This window comes from Suricata suricatta, chromosome 14 (genome assembly GCF_006229205.1).
Source record: "Suricata suricatta isolate VVHF042 chromosome 14, meerkat_22Aug2017_6uvM2_HiC, whole genome shotgun sequence".
NCBI lineage: Eukaryota > Metazoa > Chordata > Mammalia > Carnivora > Herpestidae > Suricata > Suricata suricatta.
In genome coordinates this window covers 51,635,029-51,658,135 of record NC_043713.1, presented here as the reverse complement: position 1 = coordinate 51,658,135, position 23,107 = coordinate 51,635,029, and the positions used below count along the sequence as shown (strand labels likewise).

General features: G+C 37.5%; 1 protein-coding gene across 2 annotated transcripts in view; it reads left to right on the top strand.

Moving 5' to 3' along the window:
- MYOM1 (myomesin 1) overlaps positions 1-23,107 on the top strand; it is a 136,481-nt gene that overhangs the window by 61,295 nt on the left and 52,079 nt on the right. Inside the window, exons 14-20 of one of the 2 annotated variants that reach the window (XM_029922472.1) lie at positions 2,939-3,063; positions 7,592-7,775; positions 8,254-8,428; positions 10,231-10,352; positions 11,573-11,860; positions 13,774-13,970; positions 20,818-20,944. In XM_029922472.1, the coding sequence (XP_029778332.1) occupies positions 2,939-3,063; positions 7,592-7,775; positions 8,254-8,428; positions 10,231-10,352; positions 11,573-11,860; positions 13,774-13,970; positions 20,818-20,944 (1,218 nt within the window). The remainder of the gene's footprint in view (positions 1-2,938; positions 3,064-7,591; positions 7,776-8,253; positions 8,429-10,230; positions 10,353-11,572; positions 11,861-13,773; positions 13,971-20,817; positions 20,945-23,107) is intronic. The other variant, XM_029922471.1, reaches the window with a different exon arrangement.

The window sequence follows — 23,107 nt, the reverse complement described above, 5'->3', positions numbered from 1 at the left end:
ATCTTCATTTTTGAAATATATATTCATTGGTTATAGAATTCTAGCTTGACAGTTTTCCTTTCAGTACTTTAGAAAGGATGGTCCAGGGGCACCTGGGTGGCTCAGTGGGTTAGGCCTCCGACTTTAGCTCAGGTCAGATCTCACGTTTGTGGGTTCAAGCCCCACGTCAGGCTCTGTGCTGACAGCTAGCTCAGAGCCTGGAGCTTGCTTCCAGTTCTGTGTCTCCTTCTCTCTCTGCCCCTCCCCCTCTCATGCCGGGTGTCTCTCTATAAAATATAAAAATGAAACATTAAAAAAAAAAGAAAGGATGGTCCATTGTAGCTCAGACCTACACTATAAGAATGACTATTGTTATTCTTATTTTTGTTCCTCAGATGTTTTTCTCTCTACCTGCTTTTTATAGTTCTTTTTATCATAGGATTTGCAAATTTGATTATGATATGTGTTTGTGCTGTTTCCTTCATGTGTCTTATGCTTGGGATGTACAAGTTCCTGGGATATATGAGTTTATAGTTTTCATCAGATTTGGAAAAGTTTTCACCAGTATTTTTTTTAATGCTTATTTTTATTTTTAAGAGAGAGAGGGAGAAATACAGAGCATGAGTGCAGAGGGGGGAGAGAGAGAGACAGAGAGACAGAGACAGACAGACAGACAGACAGACACAGAATCCAAAGCAGGCTTCAGGCTCTGAGCTATCAGCACAGAGCCCGATGTTGGACTTGAACTCATGACCTAAGCTGAAGTTGGACACTCAACCGACTGAGCCACCCAGGCACCCTCACCAGTATTTCTTTAAACATATTTTTTCTGTATCCCTTTCTCTCTTCTCTACTTTAAGAAATCCAATTACGTGCCACTTGAAACCACAGCTCACTGATGGGATGTCCATTTTTCCTTTCAGTCTTGATTTCTGTGTTTCATTTTAGACATTTTCTACTACTGTGTCATAATTTTACTATCCTTTCTTGCGTGTCTAACTTGCTATGAATTCCAGTCAGTGTGTGGGTTTTGTTTCAATTTTGTTTTCATTTTAGGCTTTGTAATTTACAGCTGTAGAAGTCTAGAACAATTTGTATTATTTTTACATTTTCCATGTCTTTAATTAACAGGTTTAATGTTTTACCCTCTGGAACATACAGAATATATTCATAATAACTGTTTTTATACCCTTGTCTACTAATTCTATCATCTGTGACATTTTTCATTTTATTCTCATTGATTGATTTTACTTCTCAGGATGGGCTATATTTTCTTGCTTCTTTGCATGCTTAATAGTTTTTCATGAGATGCCAGACATTTTGAACTTACATTGCTTGGTGCTGAATATTTTCGTGTTTTTATAAATGCTCTGGGGCTTTGATCTGGGGAAATGATTTGATCTTTCAAAGCTTGCTTTTGTTAGGTGAAATCAGAGCAGCCTTTAGTCTAGGGATAATTTGGCCATATTACAGAGGCAATACTCTTCTGAGCGGTACTCTTCCAGATGCGTGGGAATTAGATTTCCACTCTTAGTGGTGGGATATGGACTCTCCCAGGCCCCATGAGAGCTTTGAGGATTGTTCTCTCCAGTTCTTTTGTGTGGGTTTTCTCCAGTCTCACGTGGTTTCCTCATATTCATGTGCTGATCAATACTCAGGTGAGAACTCCAGAGGGACCCTCTGTAGATCTCTGAAGCCTGCCTCTCAGTGCAGCCGTTTCCTCCCATATTCATCCTTGTGACTCTATCTGTAGATAGATACCTTGCCCTTCCTGAATTTCCAGCTTTTTCTTTTCCAGCTGGGGAGACTGCCAGGCTCTACCGTGGGTCCCTCTTTCTGAGCTGCTGTCTTGAAATTCTCTCCAGACAATGAAGTAGGACAATGGTAGAACTCACTTAATTTGTTTCTCTTCTGTTAGGCATCATTGTCGTAGGCCAGCTAATATCCAAAGTCTATAACAGGTGTTTCATTTATTTTGCATGGTATTTCAGTTATTTGATGTGGAAAGTTTACTCTGATGTCAGGAACTGTGGAGGCTCTAAAGTTTTAATGTACTTTCAAACTAATAAGCTTTATACCACAGGTTCATAGATGCTGGCAAAAGACAAGGGACTCCTAGATCAGAAACAAGGGACTCTATAATTCACAGCATAGCAGACAGTGTGAGCTTCATGTTCTCATTATTTTTCCCTGCACTGCACCCCTCAACCAAGTCCCACAGGGTGGTATGGAGGAGCACAGATGAGTGTGCAGACACAGTACATTTGTGTCACATCTGAGAAACCTTGTACTTGGGATACCCCAGTCTTAGAAGGGGGCTGCTAACAAACCTACACAACCTTTCTCTGAAGAAGGACATTATCTTTACTATTCTGGGCAGAAAACAAGTCAACTTTCTGCCCTAGAGAATATACTATCTTCATATCCCAAGTTTGTTTGCTTTCCAAACATCCTTGAAAAGATATTTTATAATTTTTTAATATTTATTCATTTTTGAAAGCGAGAGAGAGAGTATAAGCAGGGGAGGGGCAGAGAGAGAGGGAGACACAGAACTCGAAGCAGTTTCCAGGCTCTGCGCTGTCAGCACAGAGCCCAACATGGGGCTTAAACTCATGAACCGTGAGATCATGACCTGAGCCAAAGCCAGACGCTTAACTGACTGAGCCACCCAGGTGCCCTGTAAAGATACTCTATAAAAAGCTGATATAAGATGTATGGAAAATATAGCTTATGTCATTACTACTGTTTTTAGGAACCAGAAAGAAAATCAAAACTGTCAAGCAAAGAAAGTAAAATTGTGGCTTTGAGTGAATAAATGAATGTTTTAGGAAGGATTTCAGAGTTGGGACGCTTCTTTATACTATGGACAGTAATGAACTCGTCCCCCGGTAGTAGAGAAGCATCTATGACCCTTGGAGCACGCCGGGATTCGCAGAGTGTGTACTTTGTTGTTTTTCAGAGGGTATTGTTCCTGGGCCCCCCACAGACCTCTCTGTCACAGAGGCAACCCGGAGCTATGTGGTGCTAAGTTGGAAGCCCCCTGGCCAACGTGGTCATGAGGGCATTCTGTACTTTGTGGAAAAGGTAAGACTCTGGGATCAAACATTATTACCTCTTACCCTTTCCTAAAGATTTCTTTAGAGAAATAGAGCTTAAATTTCCATTGTGTCCTGAACTCTTCAAACCTGTATAAACTATGAACAGTCTTCACAGAAAAATGTATATTACACAGAACTTTGCCTGAAAGTTCAGGGGGTATATCGATCTGTGAAGCTCATCCACAGACTCCTAAGATGTTCACAGACCCTAAATTATCGCCCTTTTATGAAGAGAAATGCTCCCCAAACTGTAGATTGTTCATATAGCAGTTTTCTAGAAGCATTCTCTGTCTCTCTCACTCTAGTAATAGCTTTTCATCTCTCTACAGCTGTCTTCTGCAGTCAAAACTGAAGATCGATGAGGGTAGAGAGCCAGAGGAATAGAAGTGACAGTACTTTCAGAATACTGTCAGATAGCTGGAGGGTCAAAGAGAGAAAGTCCTTTCATGCTGCCTGGCACTTGGCTAGCGCTGTTCTACTTGCGGGTAGTAGGTTGGGGTCAGGGATTGCAAAACAGCACGAGATACTGGCTAGTTCTTTCCCTCAAATGCCTTGCAATGTAATTGTCATGATCTTGGAGAGGGTAGCATGTAATGAAGGCCTAAACTGGGTGGAATGATGAGAATTATTTGGGAATCTGTCATATACACAGATCTGAGGGCAGTTACAGTAAGTATTTATGCCCGGAAAATGGAGAAGAGCCAAGACCAGGACATTATTTGGGGCAAGAGGCCCAGTTTCAAGGGCAGACACACAGGAGGAGTACATGCCAGGCAAAACATAACTGTTCCTGGGAGGGGGCATTTAAAGAGAATTTACTTAAAATGAGGTTCAAAATCCATACATGAAGAAAGTTTTGATTAAGATGTAATTGAAAAAAGTGAAATTAAAATAAGCTACTTCCTGTTACTTGTGAGAACATTTACATTACAGTGGCAACCAGGCACCATGATTTTTGAAGAACAGTGAATGAAACAATTAGCTGTATTTTTTGTGTATTTTGTTTTTATATGTGTGATAACATGATAAACTGTCATTTACTTTACATCTTTGCCTTCAAAGTAAAATTATAGAAAAGGTCTCTATTTGGCAAAAATATTACAGAGCTTGGTGAGTTTTCCTAAGACCTTTTGTGTTTCATCCTTAATGCTATTCTGATCATTCAATTTCAGAACATCTATTAGGTCACCTTCCCTGATGATTATTACAGGAGAATAGACACCATAGGTATATAGGTGCTTGCAGACATCTGCGAATTAGGGGATGATGTGAAAGTAATGGGCAACTATCCTTATGGCCTTTAGTTATTTCAGATCATCAAAGAAATTATACTAGCATTAAAAGTGCTAGGGTCTGTGGCTTTCCCATTTTAATTAATGTATTAATTTATTTCCTTGATAAAGACATTTATCATGTCTTTCAGGAGCATGCCTCATTTCTCCTTATTCCTAGCACATTGGTAACAATAAATGGATTATCTTTTTAACATTATAGTATAGACATCTTTCAAAAGAATCTGATCTTACTAAAAATATATTAAAATTTTTATTGTTATTAATTTGTATATTTATATAATTTTTATATTTTCCAGATAGTAACCTCAAATTAAATAGAACTTGAGTAGCATTTCGGATCTAAAATTTTTTCTTTTCTTTTTTTGGTTTTTAATAGAGGGCAAGACTAGAGTGGAAAATGTTTATTTCCTGGTGTGCTTAATACATACCCTCCACTGAATCTTTTTGAAATGCTCCACAGGAAGAGAGTTCTGAATAAGCTCTCTGACAGTAATTACCATCTTTCCTATAATAATGACACAGTAACAACGTACCACTGAGGCGTTTTCTTCAAATGAGTCAACTTTGGCTTCTGTTGAACATTTCCTCTGGTCACATAAACCCTAATTTCTCCAGGAAAGTCTGTTAACTTCCCTAGACCTAAATACATATGAGTCTGTGATTAAAAATTTAAGTGTTCATCTACCAGCGAACCTGTTCATGTGGCACAGAGGGAGCATCTCGAGTGCAGAGCAAGTGGAGAGGCCTGTACAGGCCTGGCTGACATATACAAAAGGCCCAGGATGTTGACATATTGGGGGGACAGAACATGTCCAGAGACCTGGGGCACACTTACGGAATCATCCAAGCATCAAACTGTTCTACTGAGCTGAGTCTAAAGTTATTTCTGATGAGCCACTTCTAGTACATTGGCCTTTCTAAAGGGAAATGTTCCTCATGCTCTTGTCCCGAAACACATTTTCATCCCTAGAATGTTCATGTCCATGGGAGTTCTGCTTCTTCGATGACCCCCAAGCTTGCTCTTCTTTACAGAACTTTGCATGCACATAAACACAGAGTCACCCATCATAGCTACAGCTAATGCCCAATTACACCATGTCTGTGAGCCATGAAATGGTTGAGATTAAGGAGTTTATTAGCAAGGGAATTGGATGAATGGGTCTCCAGTGCTCCCAGCCTTCCTATCCTACTGTGTTCTTCTCAGCCCCAACTTTTTTCTCAGATGTCTTATGTCTTCAGTCCTTTTTTCTCTCATTCCCTTATCAAAAATCTGGTCCTGTCAGAGATAAGGGCTGTATCATTTGGTAGCTCTGTTTCTGCATGCAGGGATGAAAATAGCTAATGTTTACCAAGGACCAGGCACTCTTCTAAGCACTCTGCACATATTAACTCACCTAATAATACTTATGGTAACCTTATGAGGGAAATACTTTTATTTTCATCATGCATATTTTGCAGATGAGGAAATGGAGGCATCGATGGAGCATATAATTTGCTCAGGTCATACCTTTAGTAAGAGACAGAGCTAGGATTTGAACCCGGGAAACCTGGTTCAGTTTCATATACTGTATCCAACTAGTATACATTGCTGCCTTTTGACCTTCCCAAGCCTGTCTTCTTTGGAAAACGTGTATAATCACACAGTGCTACCTCCACAATACTTAGTTCAGAGCATAGTTGAGAAGATTAACGAGTTACAATGACATAAAGCTCTTAGCATACTGAAAGGCAGCTATTATTTTTATTATGAAAGTATAAATGACTGATAGTTGTTATATGTTCCCCAGGGGAGAATGTGTCAAAATGAATTAAAGCCATAAACTGAAGAATTGAAAGTCTGGGAGAATTTTATCCCTCAGTTATCAGCAGATTGACTGCTTAGGGGGAATTTATCCTCTCTCTTTTTCCACACACAATGACACACGGGACTTGAGAGGTTACCTTGTCACATTTGCTTATTTTACAAATGATAAAACTGAGATCAAAGAGTACTCATGTGACTTTCCCAGGGTCACATGTCTCATTCTTAACAAAGCTAGGACCACAGTGGATGCCTCTGGGTCCTTTTTGCCATGTAACGTTGCTTCCCATTTCAAATCCATGAAGATTATGCCAGGTGGTATACCAGTTTTCTTATAGTCCCAAGAACGTATCACCCTTCACAGCTGGTCACTATATCACAAGGCTTGGATTTCTGGAAAAGTCTCTTGAACTGTTCAAAAGTTCTGAAGCAAAATCATTTCTGCTGACCTTGGGCAGAACTGAGAGTTCAAATAGGAAGGGAAAAGGATTACTGAAGACTACTGATAGTTTTCTCACCGTATTTTCTACCAAAGTGCAAATAGAAACCACATCCTTTTAAGGATTTCAGAATTGCTCTAGATCACTTTAATTCTAAGAATAGAATTGCTTTAAATTCATTTTCCCCATAATTTATTCTAAAATATGAGCAAGAAAAAAAGAACATCTTTATCTTTCATGAGCTTCCTTCCTTTTTTCCATCCTTCCTTCCTTCCAAAAAAATTCATTTATTCAAGAAAAAACAATTGCTGATTATTTCTTATGTGTCAGACACAAGTCTAGACTCTGGAGGGTAGCAGTGAACAAGACAACTCCCTGAACTCAATCATGGAAACTTATTTTTCAGTGGAGGAAATGACAAATCACTTACTTTCAAATCAAGATAAGTATTTTGAAAAAAATAATAAAGCAAGGTAAGGTATAGGAAGGGATGAGAAAGGAGCAAAGAACTGTTTTAGATTCTTTGATAGCATAGGGAGGGAGTAATCAAGAAGGGCTTGCTGTGGTGTTTGAGCACAGATCTGAATGATATTCTGAATCATTAAATAACACTCAGTTAAAATAAAGCAGTTTATAACAGTGAAAATTAAAGTATCTTATCATATTAAATTGAATTACCCACCCAAGCAGTCCTCAAAATAAATTAAGATCTTTTATAAGGAGATTGATGATCTTACTTGGTTAATAAAATCAGTAAAGTATTAAAGTATTTATCAAACAGTGCAAAGCCAATTTGATTTAGATAATCCTCTGGACTACAGATGCTTCATCCCCATTTCCTCCAAATCTCTCCTTCAGTTCAACTCATGGTAACAGGTAAGTGGTTTGTTGACGGATAAATAAGACTGCTAGGTGCCTGGCCTAGAGTTCCCATGTGTCCTTGCTGTGCCATGAATGGTCTCACTGTTTGGGCTGCAGTGTGACGCAGAAACAGAGAACTGGCAGCGGGTGAACACAGAGCTCCCTGTGAAGTCTCCCCGCTTTGCTCTGTTCGACCTGGCTGAAGGGAAATCCTACCGTTTCCGTGTCCGCTGTTCTAACTCGGCAGGAGTGGGTGAGCCCTCAGAGGCAACGGAAGTGACCGTGGTAGGGGATAAGCTTGGTAAGTGTGGAGTTTGGTTGAACAACTGTGAACTTCCTTTCCTTCAATTTAAGAAAAAATTCCAAAGCAAGAACCTCATTAGAACGTATAGATCCGGAAGCAAAAGTGGTGCCATCCTTCTTTCATGTCATTAATTTAATTGATGACTGTACTTGACTGGCAAATTTTTAAAATTCATTATTATGAATGATGAGGTTATGAAAAGTAAACTTCTCTGGGAGTTTCGGCAGATTGCTAATATATTTTTTTCTGGATTGGGTTGGTATGTTCCTGGGTGTTTAGTGTATCATTATGCCCCCCACACTAACGTATTTATTTTTTTATTTTCTGCTTTAACAAATATAAAGTAAAGCAACTCTATGTTTGACATGATTAGTTATGTAAAATTTATGTGTGTGTGTGTGTGTGTGTGTGTATGATAAGAATGAATTTTTTTTAACCACACCTGAGTTTGATCATCATTTTCCTCCTTTGTCAGATATCCCGAAGGCCCCAGGCAAAATCATCCCAAGCAGAAATACAGACACATCAGTGGTAGTTTCATGGGAGGAATCCAAAGACGCTAAAGAGCTGGTCGGGTACTACATAGAGTCAAGCGTAGTTGGCTCTGGCAAGTGGGAGCCCTGCAACAACAACCCTGTGAAGGGCCCACGGTAACCACAGTGCGGGGGCAGGGAGGCTGCGGGGAGCACAGAGGCTATCAGGGGGAAATTGGCCACGGACCCTTACAGCAGCACCGACGTCCAATGGAGGAAGATTTTTTAAATCATTATGCTTTCAATATCCAAATGAATTTAAAATTGAACATAATCTACTGCTATATATTTTTTAAAAGTTTACTTGGGATATTAAACACTTAGAAACACGTTAACGCCCCCTATGATGAGTTCACTTTATAGTTCTTTTCTGATTCTCTTCCTTTATGCTATTTGTTCTTTTACCCCTCTTTTATGGTCTTTACTATCCAAAGTGATAAGATTTCAAGAGTCTGATAGGCTCCAGCTGACATAAAATACCCAGGCATTTTAAATGAAGAGGAAAAAAGTACCAACATTTTACAAGTTCTGAACATGGTTAAACTCACTGCTAAAGAGACATAAGTAACACCAAAATAAGGACATTCAGAATACTTTGCCACTTCTTTACATCTGTTTCTAATATGAAGAGGGTTGGGATTTTTTTCTTGCTTTCAAATCAACCAGCTTTGCAGGTTGATGATGAATTCCGGTCTGGAACTAAACTCTGAGACTCCTTTGATTTAGGACCAATCTGAGAGGAGAATTCCCCCTGCCCCCCCCCCCCCCCCACTTCCCACCAGAAATGTCATATAGACTTGTTAGGCAGCTTCTGGCATGGCCACTTTAAAGTCCAAGGACCCCCATAGGAAGAGTTGTTTCTGTTGCAGAATATGAGCAAATAGAGACAAATCAATTAATGGGAGAAAGCAATATGTTTTTCAAGAGATTCACTTGGCCGTTTACTCATTTCACTGTTGCTATGAGTTCTCAGTATTTTCCTGAAACTATTTATAAATATTTATAGAGGGTGAGGCAGGGTCTGCCTTTCCCCAAACAGATGGGAGCTTTTCAAGAGCAGGAACCATTTTTTATTCATCTTTGTGTCCACAATACCTAGGTCAGCGTCTGAAACACTGAAGTGCTCAATAAATATTTGCTAAACTGAGCTGATTTGAAGGATTGGCCTAATTTATGACTGCCTTCATTAAATATTCCACCTTTACTAATGGTAATAGAGTCATTAGCAGACCTGTTATTTCCTCTGGTTACAGTGTTAAGGATGGATTAAAATGTTACAGTGATTCATGGAACAGCTTTATAACCATAATAGCTATTAAGGAGGGAGATTGTTTTATGTGTGAAACTGCCCATGGATTCACACCTCATTACTGGATCCCCATAGCTAAGTGGTTATCCATATTTCATCTTATTTTCAGATTCTAGTGTAATTTCGTAAGTCATTATGCCTTCCCTGGCATGCAGGGAATCAGTGACTAGGCCTCTGTAACAGGGAGCAGCCAATGCCTTACAGCCATAAGTGTAAACCTGAAATATCCATTAATGATATCATTAATATCACCTATTATTTATTAAATGCATCCTATATGCCAGGCCTGGAAGTAAATTCTTCAAATACTTTATGGCCAATCTTTACACAAAAGTTACTGTGGAGGTATTATCATTCCCATTTTACTGATGAGCACACAGAGGCTCAGAAAAGTTAAGGTACTTAATTCAGGGGAAAACCAGGACTCTGCATTGTTTGATAGAGTGAGTTTAGAAAATCGCCTTATTTAGCTCTCTTCTTATCTAAAGCATATACATTACCTGGTCTCTCTACAGATTGTTTTTATAAAGCCAGACCATTCAGTTAAGCTAAAATCATCTTGTCTAATTTTCCTCCTAGGAAACTTTTTAAAAACTCCCTTTCCTTTTAGATTTACTTGCCACGGACTGGCGACTGGTCAGAGTTATATCTTCCGGGTCAGAGCAGTTAATGCAGCTGGACTTAGTGAATATTCACAGGATTCAGAAGCGATTGAAGTAAAAGCTGCTATAGGTAAGTACCTTCTGCATAGCTTTGTGAGGAACAAAGTAAATTTTTATAAGTTATAAAGGAAGATACGTCCTCGCCAAAAATGGTTTTAAAGCTCCTAGTCCTGCTGGAGGCTTCCATGCCCAGATGATCATTCTCTCTGACTGCAGGTGACAGCTAACCTTCCACAGTCATTTTACAGATCCTCATCACTTACCCCTACTCCATGCATCTGTCGCCTTGCCGTCTTCACACGTCCGAGCTTCCTTAGATAGTTCCCGTTGTGTGGAACTCCATTCTGACCTCGTGCCCATCCTGGGAGCATGGAGGGCCATTCGGCTCCGTGACATGGTATATCACCCATAACCCACGTCATTTTGTACCTAAATGCCATTTCACCTGCGACAAAGCCTGGCTTGTTTTCACTAACAACACTTTAACAGGCTTCTTACAAACACCTCTAAATTTTGTGCAAGACACTTGTGGTTGCTTGATCATATGCTACACCTCTGCTCACAAAGTAACCAACAGAATAAAACCAGTAATAAAGTAATTGTATGTGTGTACCTGATGTGCCTCCCGATCTTAGGTAAAGTGGGGAAGGGACCCAGGTAGTTCAGAGCACGAGAAATGAGGTCTGTGATAGAGTAACACACACTTGAAGGGAAAGATGACTTAATACCAGTTATCTTCAGTTGTCATGCCGTATTACTTTTTAATAATCCTTATAATATTATAATTACTTTAATATTCCAGTAGTGAACATGATTTTGTTTTTATTTTGAGGTTGGGAGGTAAAGACCATTAATATTTCAGTAATATACATAATTATAGCTGTTATAAAATCAGGATCTTTAATGTATGTCCTGTGCACTTTATGATTCTGCCCCCTTATCCTGTTGAATAAGAGGACTTAATAATATCTTTCAAAAAATGTCAGAAGTTTGCTTTTTTCTTGTATCCTTGGATTCTGCAAATCAGAATGGTTCCTGTTTCTGTCTGTGGTTTTCTTGTTCTCATTTCTTCTTTTTCCAGAATATGGAGAAGTTGAAAGGTTTCCTTGGTATAAATTATGTGAAACGCATGCTTTCCACATTTCTTGCAAATCTGAGTGATTTCTGTTAAACTAAGATTACTCTTGTTCTGTTTGTGGTCCTAATGGTTTTCCCTTTGTTCTATGAAGTAAGAGCAATTTGGACTGTGTCTGGGCTCAAAGTGTTTCTGTTGTTATCTGGTGATTGTAGGGGGAGGAGTGTCTCCAGATGTGTGGCCTGAACTGAATGAGACAGCTGGTGAACTAACTGACTCCAGGGGAGGCATGCATGAAGCCTCCCGGCCAACCTTTAAGAAAGATGCTTTGCTTGGTAGCAAACTTAACAAACCTTCACTACCCAGTAGCGCTCACAACCTGGGCCAAACAGAAGTGAGTAAAGTAAGTGAAACAGTTCAGGAAGAGCTTACCCCACCACCACAGAAGGCAGCTCTTAAGGGGAAAAGTAAGTCTGACCCTCTGAAAAAGAAGAAGGACATAGGTGAGACTTGAAAGAGTCAACTGTTCCATCTGTCTCCATCAGTGTCCTCACCTCATTGTCCAGATCACACTCTTCCATCCGTGTTCACTTTCATCTATGTATCTTCTTAATTTTCTGTGTTTTCAGCTCTCCATTTGCAATACTTTTGTCTAGTGAGTTGTAAAAGTAATTTTATATGAGCTTGGCTTTTATACACAATTCACTGTGCTTAATGACAGTAGAATATTTAAGGTAATTTGGTTATAGAGTCCTTTTTGGTTTCTCAGATAGACACGTTTGGCCTCATTTTGCTAAGAAATTAGAGCTGAGAGCACGAAGGATTTGATAATCACAGCCTATGCGAGGTCCTTTGAAATGTTCATGTTCAGTACATGTGTAGGAAAAATATTTTACAAAGAAGTCACATTTAATCAGGATCATAGTTACTGACTTCTATTGTTCATCTTCATGTTTTCAAGTTATCCTTCATATTTAATTCAAATAAATATCAGTAACATTATCTCTCTGAGTTGGCATGAAAATTTTAGCAGGGTATTATAATCATATAAAGCTAAATTCTATGATACATGAATCACATTCCCAGAAGTGATTTATTTAAGACTATTTATCAATAAGCTCAGAATTTTATGATTAGGATATTTGGTACTTGTGCCTTATATATTTTAGGAGACAGTGTTTTTCTTATCAAATAAAAATGAAATGATAAGCATATACTGACAAATTATAGGATGCCTCTCTTTCATCCCCTATTACTATCCCACCCCTAACTTCTGTAACATTGTAACATCTTTTTTTTTGACGCTTTTATTGTCCCTTCAACTTGACATGGGCTATTCCCTTGAGAATTCACGTTCAACATTGCTCTTTAATGGCGGGGAGAGGACTTTCTTTTTTAATATAAAGAATGAAGGAGGTTGGTGAGGAGGAAAAGAAACACATGTATTATTTTTAAAATCTCTATTGTTCTGAGAATCTTTTGAATAAGAATAAATAGTTCTTTTTTCCTGTAATCCAAATAAATATTTAAAAAACTCTTTCTGATGTTCTTGCACATCTAGATGGATTTCTTTCTACCATCTCACACTCTCTTTCCTTATTGAAAACCATAATTTAGCAGTTGGGTGAAAAGTAGATCAGCAAAGCCACATAAATGAAGGAAATCTTTTAAAACATCATCCAAATATATTTCTGGTTACACACTAATAAACAGTGACAACTAGTCAGTATTTCATACTATATGAATAATAGTCCAATATCAGGTTAAAAGTAATATAGCAAATAGTGTTATATAATAAGAGAAAAATTACATGGCAGATTGTGCCTGGCTTTTAAAAACATTTATTTTTCAAGGTGGCATTTAGCTGAGTTCCAGAATAAGATTTTTCCTGTGTGTAGACAGAACTTGTTTAGTTTTAAGGTCTCACAAGGGTATGTATGCCTGAAAGGTGAAATGCTATCCGTTTGGAAATAATATGGAAATTCTCAGTAAGGAAATTGATGCAAAACTTAATATACTTATTTCACTTTCCTCAAAGAGCGAATAGAAACAAAGCCACATAAAGAAACAAAAATATGCATCTTGGGAAAATATGTCTTCTTATGAGTAACAGAATCATTTTTCTTATTATTGCACCATCCTGCTTTAGTATTTCAAAAATTATTTTTCTGTGGAGGAGTGAAACAGGTTCTTTTTATCTTTGCAATAATAATTGCAGTGCACTTTTTACTGAGTGTTGGCTTTCTTTCTCATACACCAAATTGGACGCCAAGTTACTGATCAGTCTCACAATTTCGTTTTATACTGCCAAGACCCTAGTACCCTCACTCATGGCACTAAATGTTAACATGAGTTTAATGTACATAGACTGATAAATACGCTTCTTTCTACTCACGAACTATTCATATTGCAACAGCGGCACCATCACCGCCCTATGGTATCACTTGTCTTGAAAGTTGTCGTGACTCAATGGTTCTTGGATGGAAGCAACCAGATAAGACTGGCGGGGCTGAAATTACTGGCTATTATGTGAACTATCGTGAGGTAATTGATGGGGTTCCAGGAAGATGGAGAGAAGCCAACATCAAAGCTGTCAGTGATGAGGCATATAAGGTAAATGTGTGATATTCTGTAGTGTGTCATGTCATATATGATGACACAGTCACTTGCAAACCATGCACACCCACCTACATACCCGGCATCTTGTAAATGATTCATGTTATTACTCCAGTGTCCGCTGTCTCCAATGACCTGAGTTGTGTCACTGTGATATACAAAGGTAAGTAGAAGTAATCTGACCAGGAAGGATTTGTATTTTCTGATTCATACACAAAACAATGACTTCCCAGAACATTTGCTATGAAATGTATATTTATTATAAAAATTAGTGTTTATTTCAAGACTTGTGAAATATCTGTAATCAATATGTCAGTAGCTGCAAGGATCCCAGGATCCAAATGTGACTAGATTTTTAACTTTCAGTATTCAAATCACAAAGGATAAAGGGATGTAACCCTGATGGCCAGACTCAGCTCACCACCTGTGAAGTGTCCCCCGTGAAGAGATGATTCACATGTGTCTACCCACAAGTTTCCCTTCTTCACTGCTTTGCCCATCTCAGACAACTGGAAGGGTTTCACCGTTGCCATAGCTATGGCCCGCCTCTTTAGAGCATTGTCAGCTAGACGAAAGTTACCACCTCCTAATACTCACAGAACCCAGTGGGGGCAAGAGCTGGGCGGGGCTGGGGAAATGCTTTCCCCAAATCAGTGCCACACTTTTTAAACCTAACATATAAAATTAATGAAATATCACACACATACTGAACACATAAAGAATAAAACAAGGTACATAAAAGAGTATTTTTAAGATTCTTCCATGTCAGTGTGTAGCTATGACCTCACTACTGTATCATATTCTATCATATGACCATCTCACAGTCTACTTTTCCATTCAGTTATTTGAAAGTTTCCATTTGAAATCTCTTATAACATACCTATTCAAAGGTTTTGCCAGTTTTCTAACAGATTTTCTTACTGACTTGTGATGTTCTTCATATATTCTGAGTTTAAATCCTTGGGAACTGTGGAAGCTGTGTCTATCTTCTCCCATTTATTGGCTGATATTTTCTTCTCCTTATGGTAATGACACTAGTTTTAATGTCAGATTTATTGTGGCCAGACTTAACAACATTGGTTTTGTCATTAGTGATTGCTCTACCCCCGCCTTTTTTTTTTTTTAAAGCGATGCCTTCATTATTGAAGGTCATGAGGATATTGTACTAGATTATCTTCCGACACCTTTATGGTTTGCCACTTACATTAAAGTCATTACTTCACCTATAAATGTTGTGTGTGGTGTAAAGTAAAAGTCAACATTCATTGTCCCCCAGTGGGCTCCCAGTTGTCCCAGCATTACCTATTGAAAATTTCAACTATTCTGCTAGGCTATCTGCATTATATATCAAATTTCTTCGATGCAAGTGTATGCTTCTGTGTTCTCTATTTTGTTCCACTGGTCTGTTTGTCTACCACTGGGCCAGTACCACACTAATTTAATCATTGCCTCTCTATAATAAATTTGATAACTGGTAGATCAAGTTATCTCTGTTTATTTTTTATTCCAAGGCTATTTTTAGGTACCAAGTTCGACCAAAAAACATGACAAGCCAAAGAAAATACAATAAACATATTTAAATTAAACAAAAACATTTTAGAATTCTCACTGGGATTGTATTAACTCTATAAAGAAACTGAGGAATCATTGACACTTAAAATATATTTTTTTAATGTTTGTTTATTTTGAGAGAAAGACAATGTGTGCAGGAGTGGGGGAGGGGTAAAGACAGAGAATCCCAAGCAGACTCCCTGCTGACAGCTAGGAGCCCAAAGTGGGGCTCAGCACAGGGCTTGGCTAGGGGCTGAATCTCAATTTCGTGAACTGTGAGATTATGAACTGAGCGAAATCAAGAGTTGGACTAACTAACTGAGCCACACAGATGCTCCTGACACCTTTAAAATATTAAATCTTCTAATACATGAACATCATATTTCTCTCCATTTATTTTGGTCTTCTTTAAAGTTTCTCAATAAAGTTTTGTAATTCTCTATAGTAGTCCTACACATCATGTTACTTATGTATAGGTGTTACATATTTTCAATGTTTAAATAGTATATTTTTATATCATTTTGTTATTGCTGGAATATAGAGATATACCTAATTTTTATATATTGATTTTACATGTCATTGTTATGTGTAGGTTTTTTTGCTAAATTGTCTCATAATTTCAATAACTTACCTATGAGCTCTTTTTGATTTTCTGTGTTTCATCATATCATCTGCAAATGACAGTTTACTTCTTCATTTCCAAATTTTACATTTTTTGCTTCATTTTCTTAACTTTCTGCTTAGAATCTTTACAAAATATTGATAGAAATGGTGGTCTTTGTCATCTAGACTTGATCTTTATCTTAAAGGAAAACCTTTCAACATTTTACCACTAAATATTATATTTACTATCTGTATCTGATGGACATCTTTTATCAACAAAGTTTCCTTCTGTTCCTAGTTAAGAATTAATTTAAATTATTGAATTTTTTTTTCTGAATCTATTGATATGGATATATAATTTTTCTCTTTAGTTTTAATGTGGTATATTCTAATAATTGTCTAGTGTTAAAACAACCTTGCATTCCTGGCATAAATCCAAACTGGACATTATGTATACTATGTCTATATATTATTGGATTTTCTTTTTGCTTATTATTGTTTAGGATTTTTGCCTCTCTCTTCATGAGTGAAATTACTCTGAGACTATAATGAATTTGATATAAATACCTGACAAGGATAGTACTGAAAGGGAAAATTGCAGGAAAATCTCACTTTATTGAGACATAATTCACATAGGTAAAATTCACCCAATTAAAATGTTGCTTTATATATTTTGAAGGGATGTTATTGGATACATACAAGTGACTTTCTATATCACTAACAATATGTTTTTCCTTAACGTCTATATTATCTATATTAATAGATAGAAACTTAACAATTTAAGGTGGTTGGTGTTTAAATGGTATACAATTTTTTATTCTTTAACTTTCAATCTATCTTTAACTTTATGCTTTATAAGTGTCTCTTAAAAATATTATAGTGTTATATATTTTTTCCTACTTGAGAGTCTTTGTCATTTAACTAGAGTATTTATTGTTACCACTAATTACGTTTTTGAAAAGTCAGTCATCTTATTTTGTACTTTCTGTTTGTCCTGCCTTTTTGGTTTCACTTTCTGTCCTTGCTTGATTACTTTGAACAGTTCTTTTCCCCTCAGCCACCCCCTTTTCCTCTACACTACTTTGAAAGCTATAGATTCTGGGTTTCTGGGTTTGTTTTGGGTGGTTATTCTAGAAATTATAATGAACAAATAAAAGTCTGAATTTATTCTTTTGTTTTACCCTTGTCTGAAAAAATAGAGCCTCAAAATACTTTAAGCCAGCTCCCAACTTGTATGCTATTGTCGGTGTATTTTAGGTCTTTTCAAATCCAAAAGTATTGTAATTATTGTTTTATACTCAGTAATTATTTAGATTTATCTACATATTTTACATTTTATTTGGTTTGGATTTTACATCTTTGGCCTTCCATTTGAGATTACTTTCCTTTTGTTGAAATTAAATAGTTTAGAATATTTTTTAGTGAGGGTATTCTGAAGGTAGATACTCTTCACTTTTGTCTGAAAGTAACTTTCTTTTCATTCTTCAAAAAATTTTTGCATCAACCTGCATAAAAGGTTATATAATGGTAGTTATTTTCTTTCACACTTTGAAGATATAATTCCACTGTCTTTTGGCTCATTGTTGCCACTGACATGTCAGCTTTTATTTTTATTTTTTTTAAGATTTTTTTATTTTTAAGTAATCTCTATACCCAATGTGGGCTTGAACTTATGACTCCAAGTTCAAGAGTCACATGCTCTACCAACTGAGCCCACCAGGCACCTCAACACATCAGGTTTTAGTCTGTTCGCTCATTTGAAGGTTATTTGTTTTTTCTCTTAGCTTTTAGTATTTTCACTATCTCTTTGGTGTGCTACAGTTAAAATATTATGTGTCTAGGTATAGATTTTTTAAAAATGTCTCTTCCAAGGATTTCCACAGGAGGATTTTTAACCTGTGGGTTGGATTTTTCAGGAAGGTCTTTCTAGAAAATTCTAAGCTATTATCTCCTAAATATTGTTGCTGCTCCATTCTCTCCCCTCTTCTCCTTCCTGAAGCTCTAGTTAACATGTATTTGGCATCCTCATATCTTCCATGTCTGTTAATCACTCTTCTCTTTTTCCCATCTTTGTGTCTTTCTGCACTTGTGATCTGTATAATTTCTTATAACTTTCTATTTACAAATTTGCTCTTCTTTTCATCTAATTTCCTGTTAAACACATCCCATTATTTTTCACTTATTCTATTTTCCCTTTTATAAGTCACATTTTGCAAAGTATTTTTTAATTGGTTTGCTCTCTCCTGCAGATATTTTAAATTTGTATTTTATATTTAAAATGTAGTAACCATAGCTGTTTTTCTAGTCTATGTCTGATAATTCCATCATCTAATATCTTTGTGAGTCTATATCTGTTATCACTGGTTTTGTTGTCTTGCTCATGGTATCTTGTTTTCTATGCTTGGTTAACCTTGATTATATGATGCTCATTGTCCTTAAAATATTACTTGCATTAATAATTGAGGTTTAGGATGAAGGCATCTTTTTCAGGGGAGAATTTGCATTTGCTTCTACAAGGTATCTGGGGATACCATGTGTTTAATTTGCTTTTTAATCAAGTACAAGGCTTTAATTTTTTGGACAATCAAGGAATGAATTTGCACTGTATGAAGGCAGAATGATTTCTAATTCATCTTTATCCCCAAAGAGTAAAACCGTTTGGGGTTCCAGCTTAATTGTAGAGGGTTCCCTTTTACTATGTCCTATTTGCGTTGGCTCTAGGCTTTGATTTCTGAGTCCTTCTACTTGTTAGATAATCAAAACTAAAGGTCAAAAAAAATTTTTATTGGCCAATTCCCAAAGATAAAAGCCACTTCTATGTTTCATTTATCTCTCTTTGTTCCCTCTTTCCCTTTATGCTGGCCTGATAATTTGGTAACATCTTGACACTAATTTGATGGTGTTTAAAAGATTTTTTAAAGATATTTTTATCTAGTATTTTTAATTTTTTAGCAAGGTGATTTATCTCTATAGCCTAGTTCACCATTGCCAGAAATAGAAGTCCCATGCACAATAGTTCACCTAAGCCTAGAATGACCAACTTTTCCAGTTTGCCTATGACTTTGCTAGTTTCAGCACTAACTGCCTACATCCTTAGAAACCCCATAATCCCAGGAAAATTGGAGTAGTTATTCATACTAGTGAGGCCCCAAAACAGCCACGGTACCTGAATAAAGTACCTTTAGATCCACGTTATCTACATGATGGTTTCCTCTTAATTAACAAGATTTCCCCTTCTTAAAGGGAGTGTGTATATGTGATTCAAAAAGAGAGTTTGTATTATTTTGTTCCAAAACATATAGCCATTGTTAGCCTACTTGTACCCTAAATAACTGGCAAGACACCTTGCAGATGAACTTACGACTTCATGATCAAATCAGGAGTAGACTGGATCATAGATATATATTTGTCTTGTGTAGTCTTAAGTCATACAATAGGTAAACTTAGTGAACTCAGCTGTTTCCATCAATACCTCCATTTATTAAGTATTTTTAGTGCCCAAAGGATTGTTCATAGTCCATGGATTTTTTTCAAACTAGTATATTCTGTCATTTTTATTTTGCAAATGTTTTCACATTCCTTATTTTATCACATATATTTACAACAACCCATTTTCTTCTGAGAGATATAGAAGATATTAGGTCACTCAGTAAGGAGCAGAAAAATAACAAGATTTTGAATATCTTGATACCTAGTTTAGAATTCTCTTAATTTTTATCTGTACAAGCATTAATTTTCTATTGCTGCATAGCAAATTACCACAAACTTTGTGACTTGAGATGACTTACATCTGTTATATCACAGTGTCCGTGAGTGAGGAGACTATGCATGGCTTAGATGCTGCTTCTGCTCCGTCTCTCACAAATCTTTAATCTAGGTGTCAGCTGGGCTCATTTGCATCTGGAGCTGAGTTCTCTCGCAAGCTAATTCAATTGCTGGTAGAATTCAGTTCCTCAGCTCTGAGTCTGGGGCTCCTGGCTCCTAGAGGCTGGCCTTCTCCAAATGTCAGTGGCTAGGCATTTCGCAACCTGGCATTTGCTCTTTCAAGGCCATCAGGACAGTGTTCTCCTCAGGAAAGTCCCATACCCTGTTTTGAGAGTTTTCATCTGATTAAATCATGCCTATCCAGGATCATCTCCCCCCCCTCTTTTTTTTTTTAAATGTTTCATTTCTTTTTGAGAGAGAGAGAGAGAGCATGAGCAGGGGAGAGTCAGAGAGAAAGGGAGACACAGAATCTGAAGACAGGCTCCAGGCTCTGAGCTAGCTGTCAGCACAGAGCCCAATGCGGGGCTCAAACCCATGAACCACAAGATCATGACCTGAGCCGAAGTTGGACACTTAACTAACTGAGCCACCCAGATGCCCCAATCATCTCCCTTTTGATGAATTCAAAAATGAACTAAGTAGAGACTTTAACTACATCTATAATATCTCTCTTCCCTTTCCAAATGATGGAACCACAATCATGGGACTGATATTCCAATATCTTTGCCATATTCTCTTGGGTGGAAGCAGGTGACCGGCTTCACTGACTCTCAAGGGAGGAGATTACAATAGGGTATGACTCATGGTGGCGGGGGGGTCACCTCAGGGTGTGTCCAACACAGCAGGTAGGTAAATAAAATATTGAACAACTTTAAAAAACAAACCGGAATCAACACCCACTCTCTGTGATATTGTTGTGTTGCAGATTAGCAACCTGAAGGAAAACATGGTGTATCAGTTCCAAGTGGCAGCCATGAACATTGCTGGGTTGGGAGTGCCCTCAGCAGTAAGTGATTGCTTCAGATGTGAAGAGTGGACCATTGCTGTTCCAGGTAAACTGTATTAACCATATCTCAGCAGTGAAGCTTGGGGTTTGTTCCAAAAGAAACTACAACTTGGAACTACATCTAAGTGCTATATAGACAACTCTTAAGGGAAAAGAGTTCTCTTGGCCCCTTATGATTTCTTAAAATATTCTTATAATGCTATTAAATAATACCTATATAAAACTGAGTATAATTTATTGTGCTTGTATTCCAAATAAATCATAGAGCCCTCATAGTTATGCCTCTGCTTGGAATAAGATTAACAGAAGCACAAAATATGAGTACCACATGATCATTTAAAAGGAATTCTGATTTTTACTTGTGCTTCTTAAAGACCACTGAAGGCCATCTAATTCATATCCCACAGCAAAGTATCTCAGAAACTTCTTCCTGCAGTCCCTAATTCTTGTGCATTCTCCTACTGCACTTGAACCTTTCATTTACCAACATCCTCAAAATCTGTCTCTCCAGGCTCAGCCAATGTGTCTCCTCTTCCTTGGTGTGTCTCTCCTCCCTTCTGTCAGCTCTTTGTTATATCATGTAGGTGGATTTAACATGCCTGCCTAGGGCTTAAGTCATAGACTTTCTCCACTTGTCTCTCCACTTCTTCAGTCCTTTTACTCTCTATAATATTGTCCCAATTCTGCATCCCAACAAAGATACTAATACCTGGCTGGAAATACTCTCTTTTGGAGGTTGCCATCGTATGTAGGTGGCTGAACAGGGAAGAAAATGGGAGAAGGCAGAAGAATTTACCTATGCTTTTTAAAACTCATACAGCTACAACACTGAACAAATTAAAAAATTGAATACAAACAAATGTGCGAAGCTATTAGGCTTCAAACTAGCAATGTTAATGTATTTGGTGGATGATTTTGTTTTGCTTCCAACAGCACTAACTTCAGAGATTCAGTGAGTGCCACAGGACGACTAAATTTTCCCACTTGGCTTTAATATTCAAAATATGTAATAACTGGTATAGCACCAGTATTTACCACATTAGGACCAAGGCCACACTGGAACATACTGGGTGGACCAGCCTTGTCCCTAACACAACCCTCTTCCTCCATTTGAAACCCTAGTGCCCTTGAAGAACCATCATTTAGCCTTCACTTAGTGAGTGTTTATTTGCATGACATCTCTGTCAAGTGTGAATAAAAACTTAGAAGAGGAACCCAAGAGAAGCTCAAGCACTCACTCAACGTCAGTAAATATAAGAGGCAAACATGCTGCATTTCCTTGTACCTCTGTTAGGCCAGTTGATATTTCTTAAGCTCCTTCTGTCACCTACACAAAAGCGGATCTGTTTTTTTTAATTCTTGCAATTCCTGAATAAAGTCAGAATGTGAGTGACCAGAGACAGAAATTCTGAGCAGGCTTGTGGAAAACGTTTTGATTCAACAGGATATAGTTAACAAAAGAGATTGTAGGGTGAGAGCTAAGTGTTTGGCTGCCTCACGGGTTCTAAGGATGACACAAGAAAATGGTTTAAAGGCCCTTTGCAAAACAGAACATAACACACTAGAATATGGTATTGATGTTAATATTTAAATCTATTACCATATTACCTTGTCAGAAGGCAAGGCTCACACAGATCTGAGACCATTAAGCCAAGGTACAGGGCCAACAAATACTGAGCTCTCAGTTGCAAACTGCCAAAGCACAGCATGGTAGGGTCTGTGTTTGTGGCTGGCTTTTAGAGCACTGTGAGTCAGTTCAGGGGATTTCAATTGGTAAGTTAGGGATCAGTTATTTTTTTTAAAAAAAGGACAGGAAAAAAGAAGATATATCACTTGCAAATACCACCAGCTAGCTGGTGGTCATGGAAAGATGACAGAAATCACTTAGTAGTTTGGATTCTCCCAAGAGTGTAAAGAGCACATGGACAGGGAGAACACTTTGTTCTCTTCCTGAACAGGTTAATCAAGCTATTTGGCTTCTCTGAGTTTTCTGGTAATTGTTTCAAGGATGAATGAGGTAAATAAATATAAAGTATCTAGCAGTGTTTAGCACAGATTCAGGGCCCACGGGATTGATTGTATCTGTTTTGGTGAAAGTTCTTTGTAAGCTGTAATTATAGTTTGGTTTCACTCCTAGATGGGATATATGCTTTATGAGAAAGATTAACCTCCAGAAGGGAGCTCTTTTGTAATATATTCCTTTTTCCTG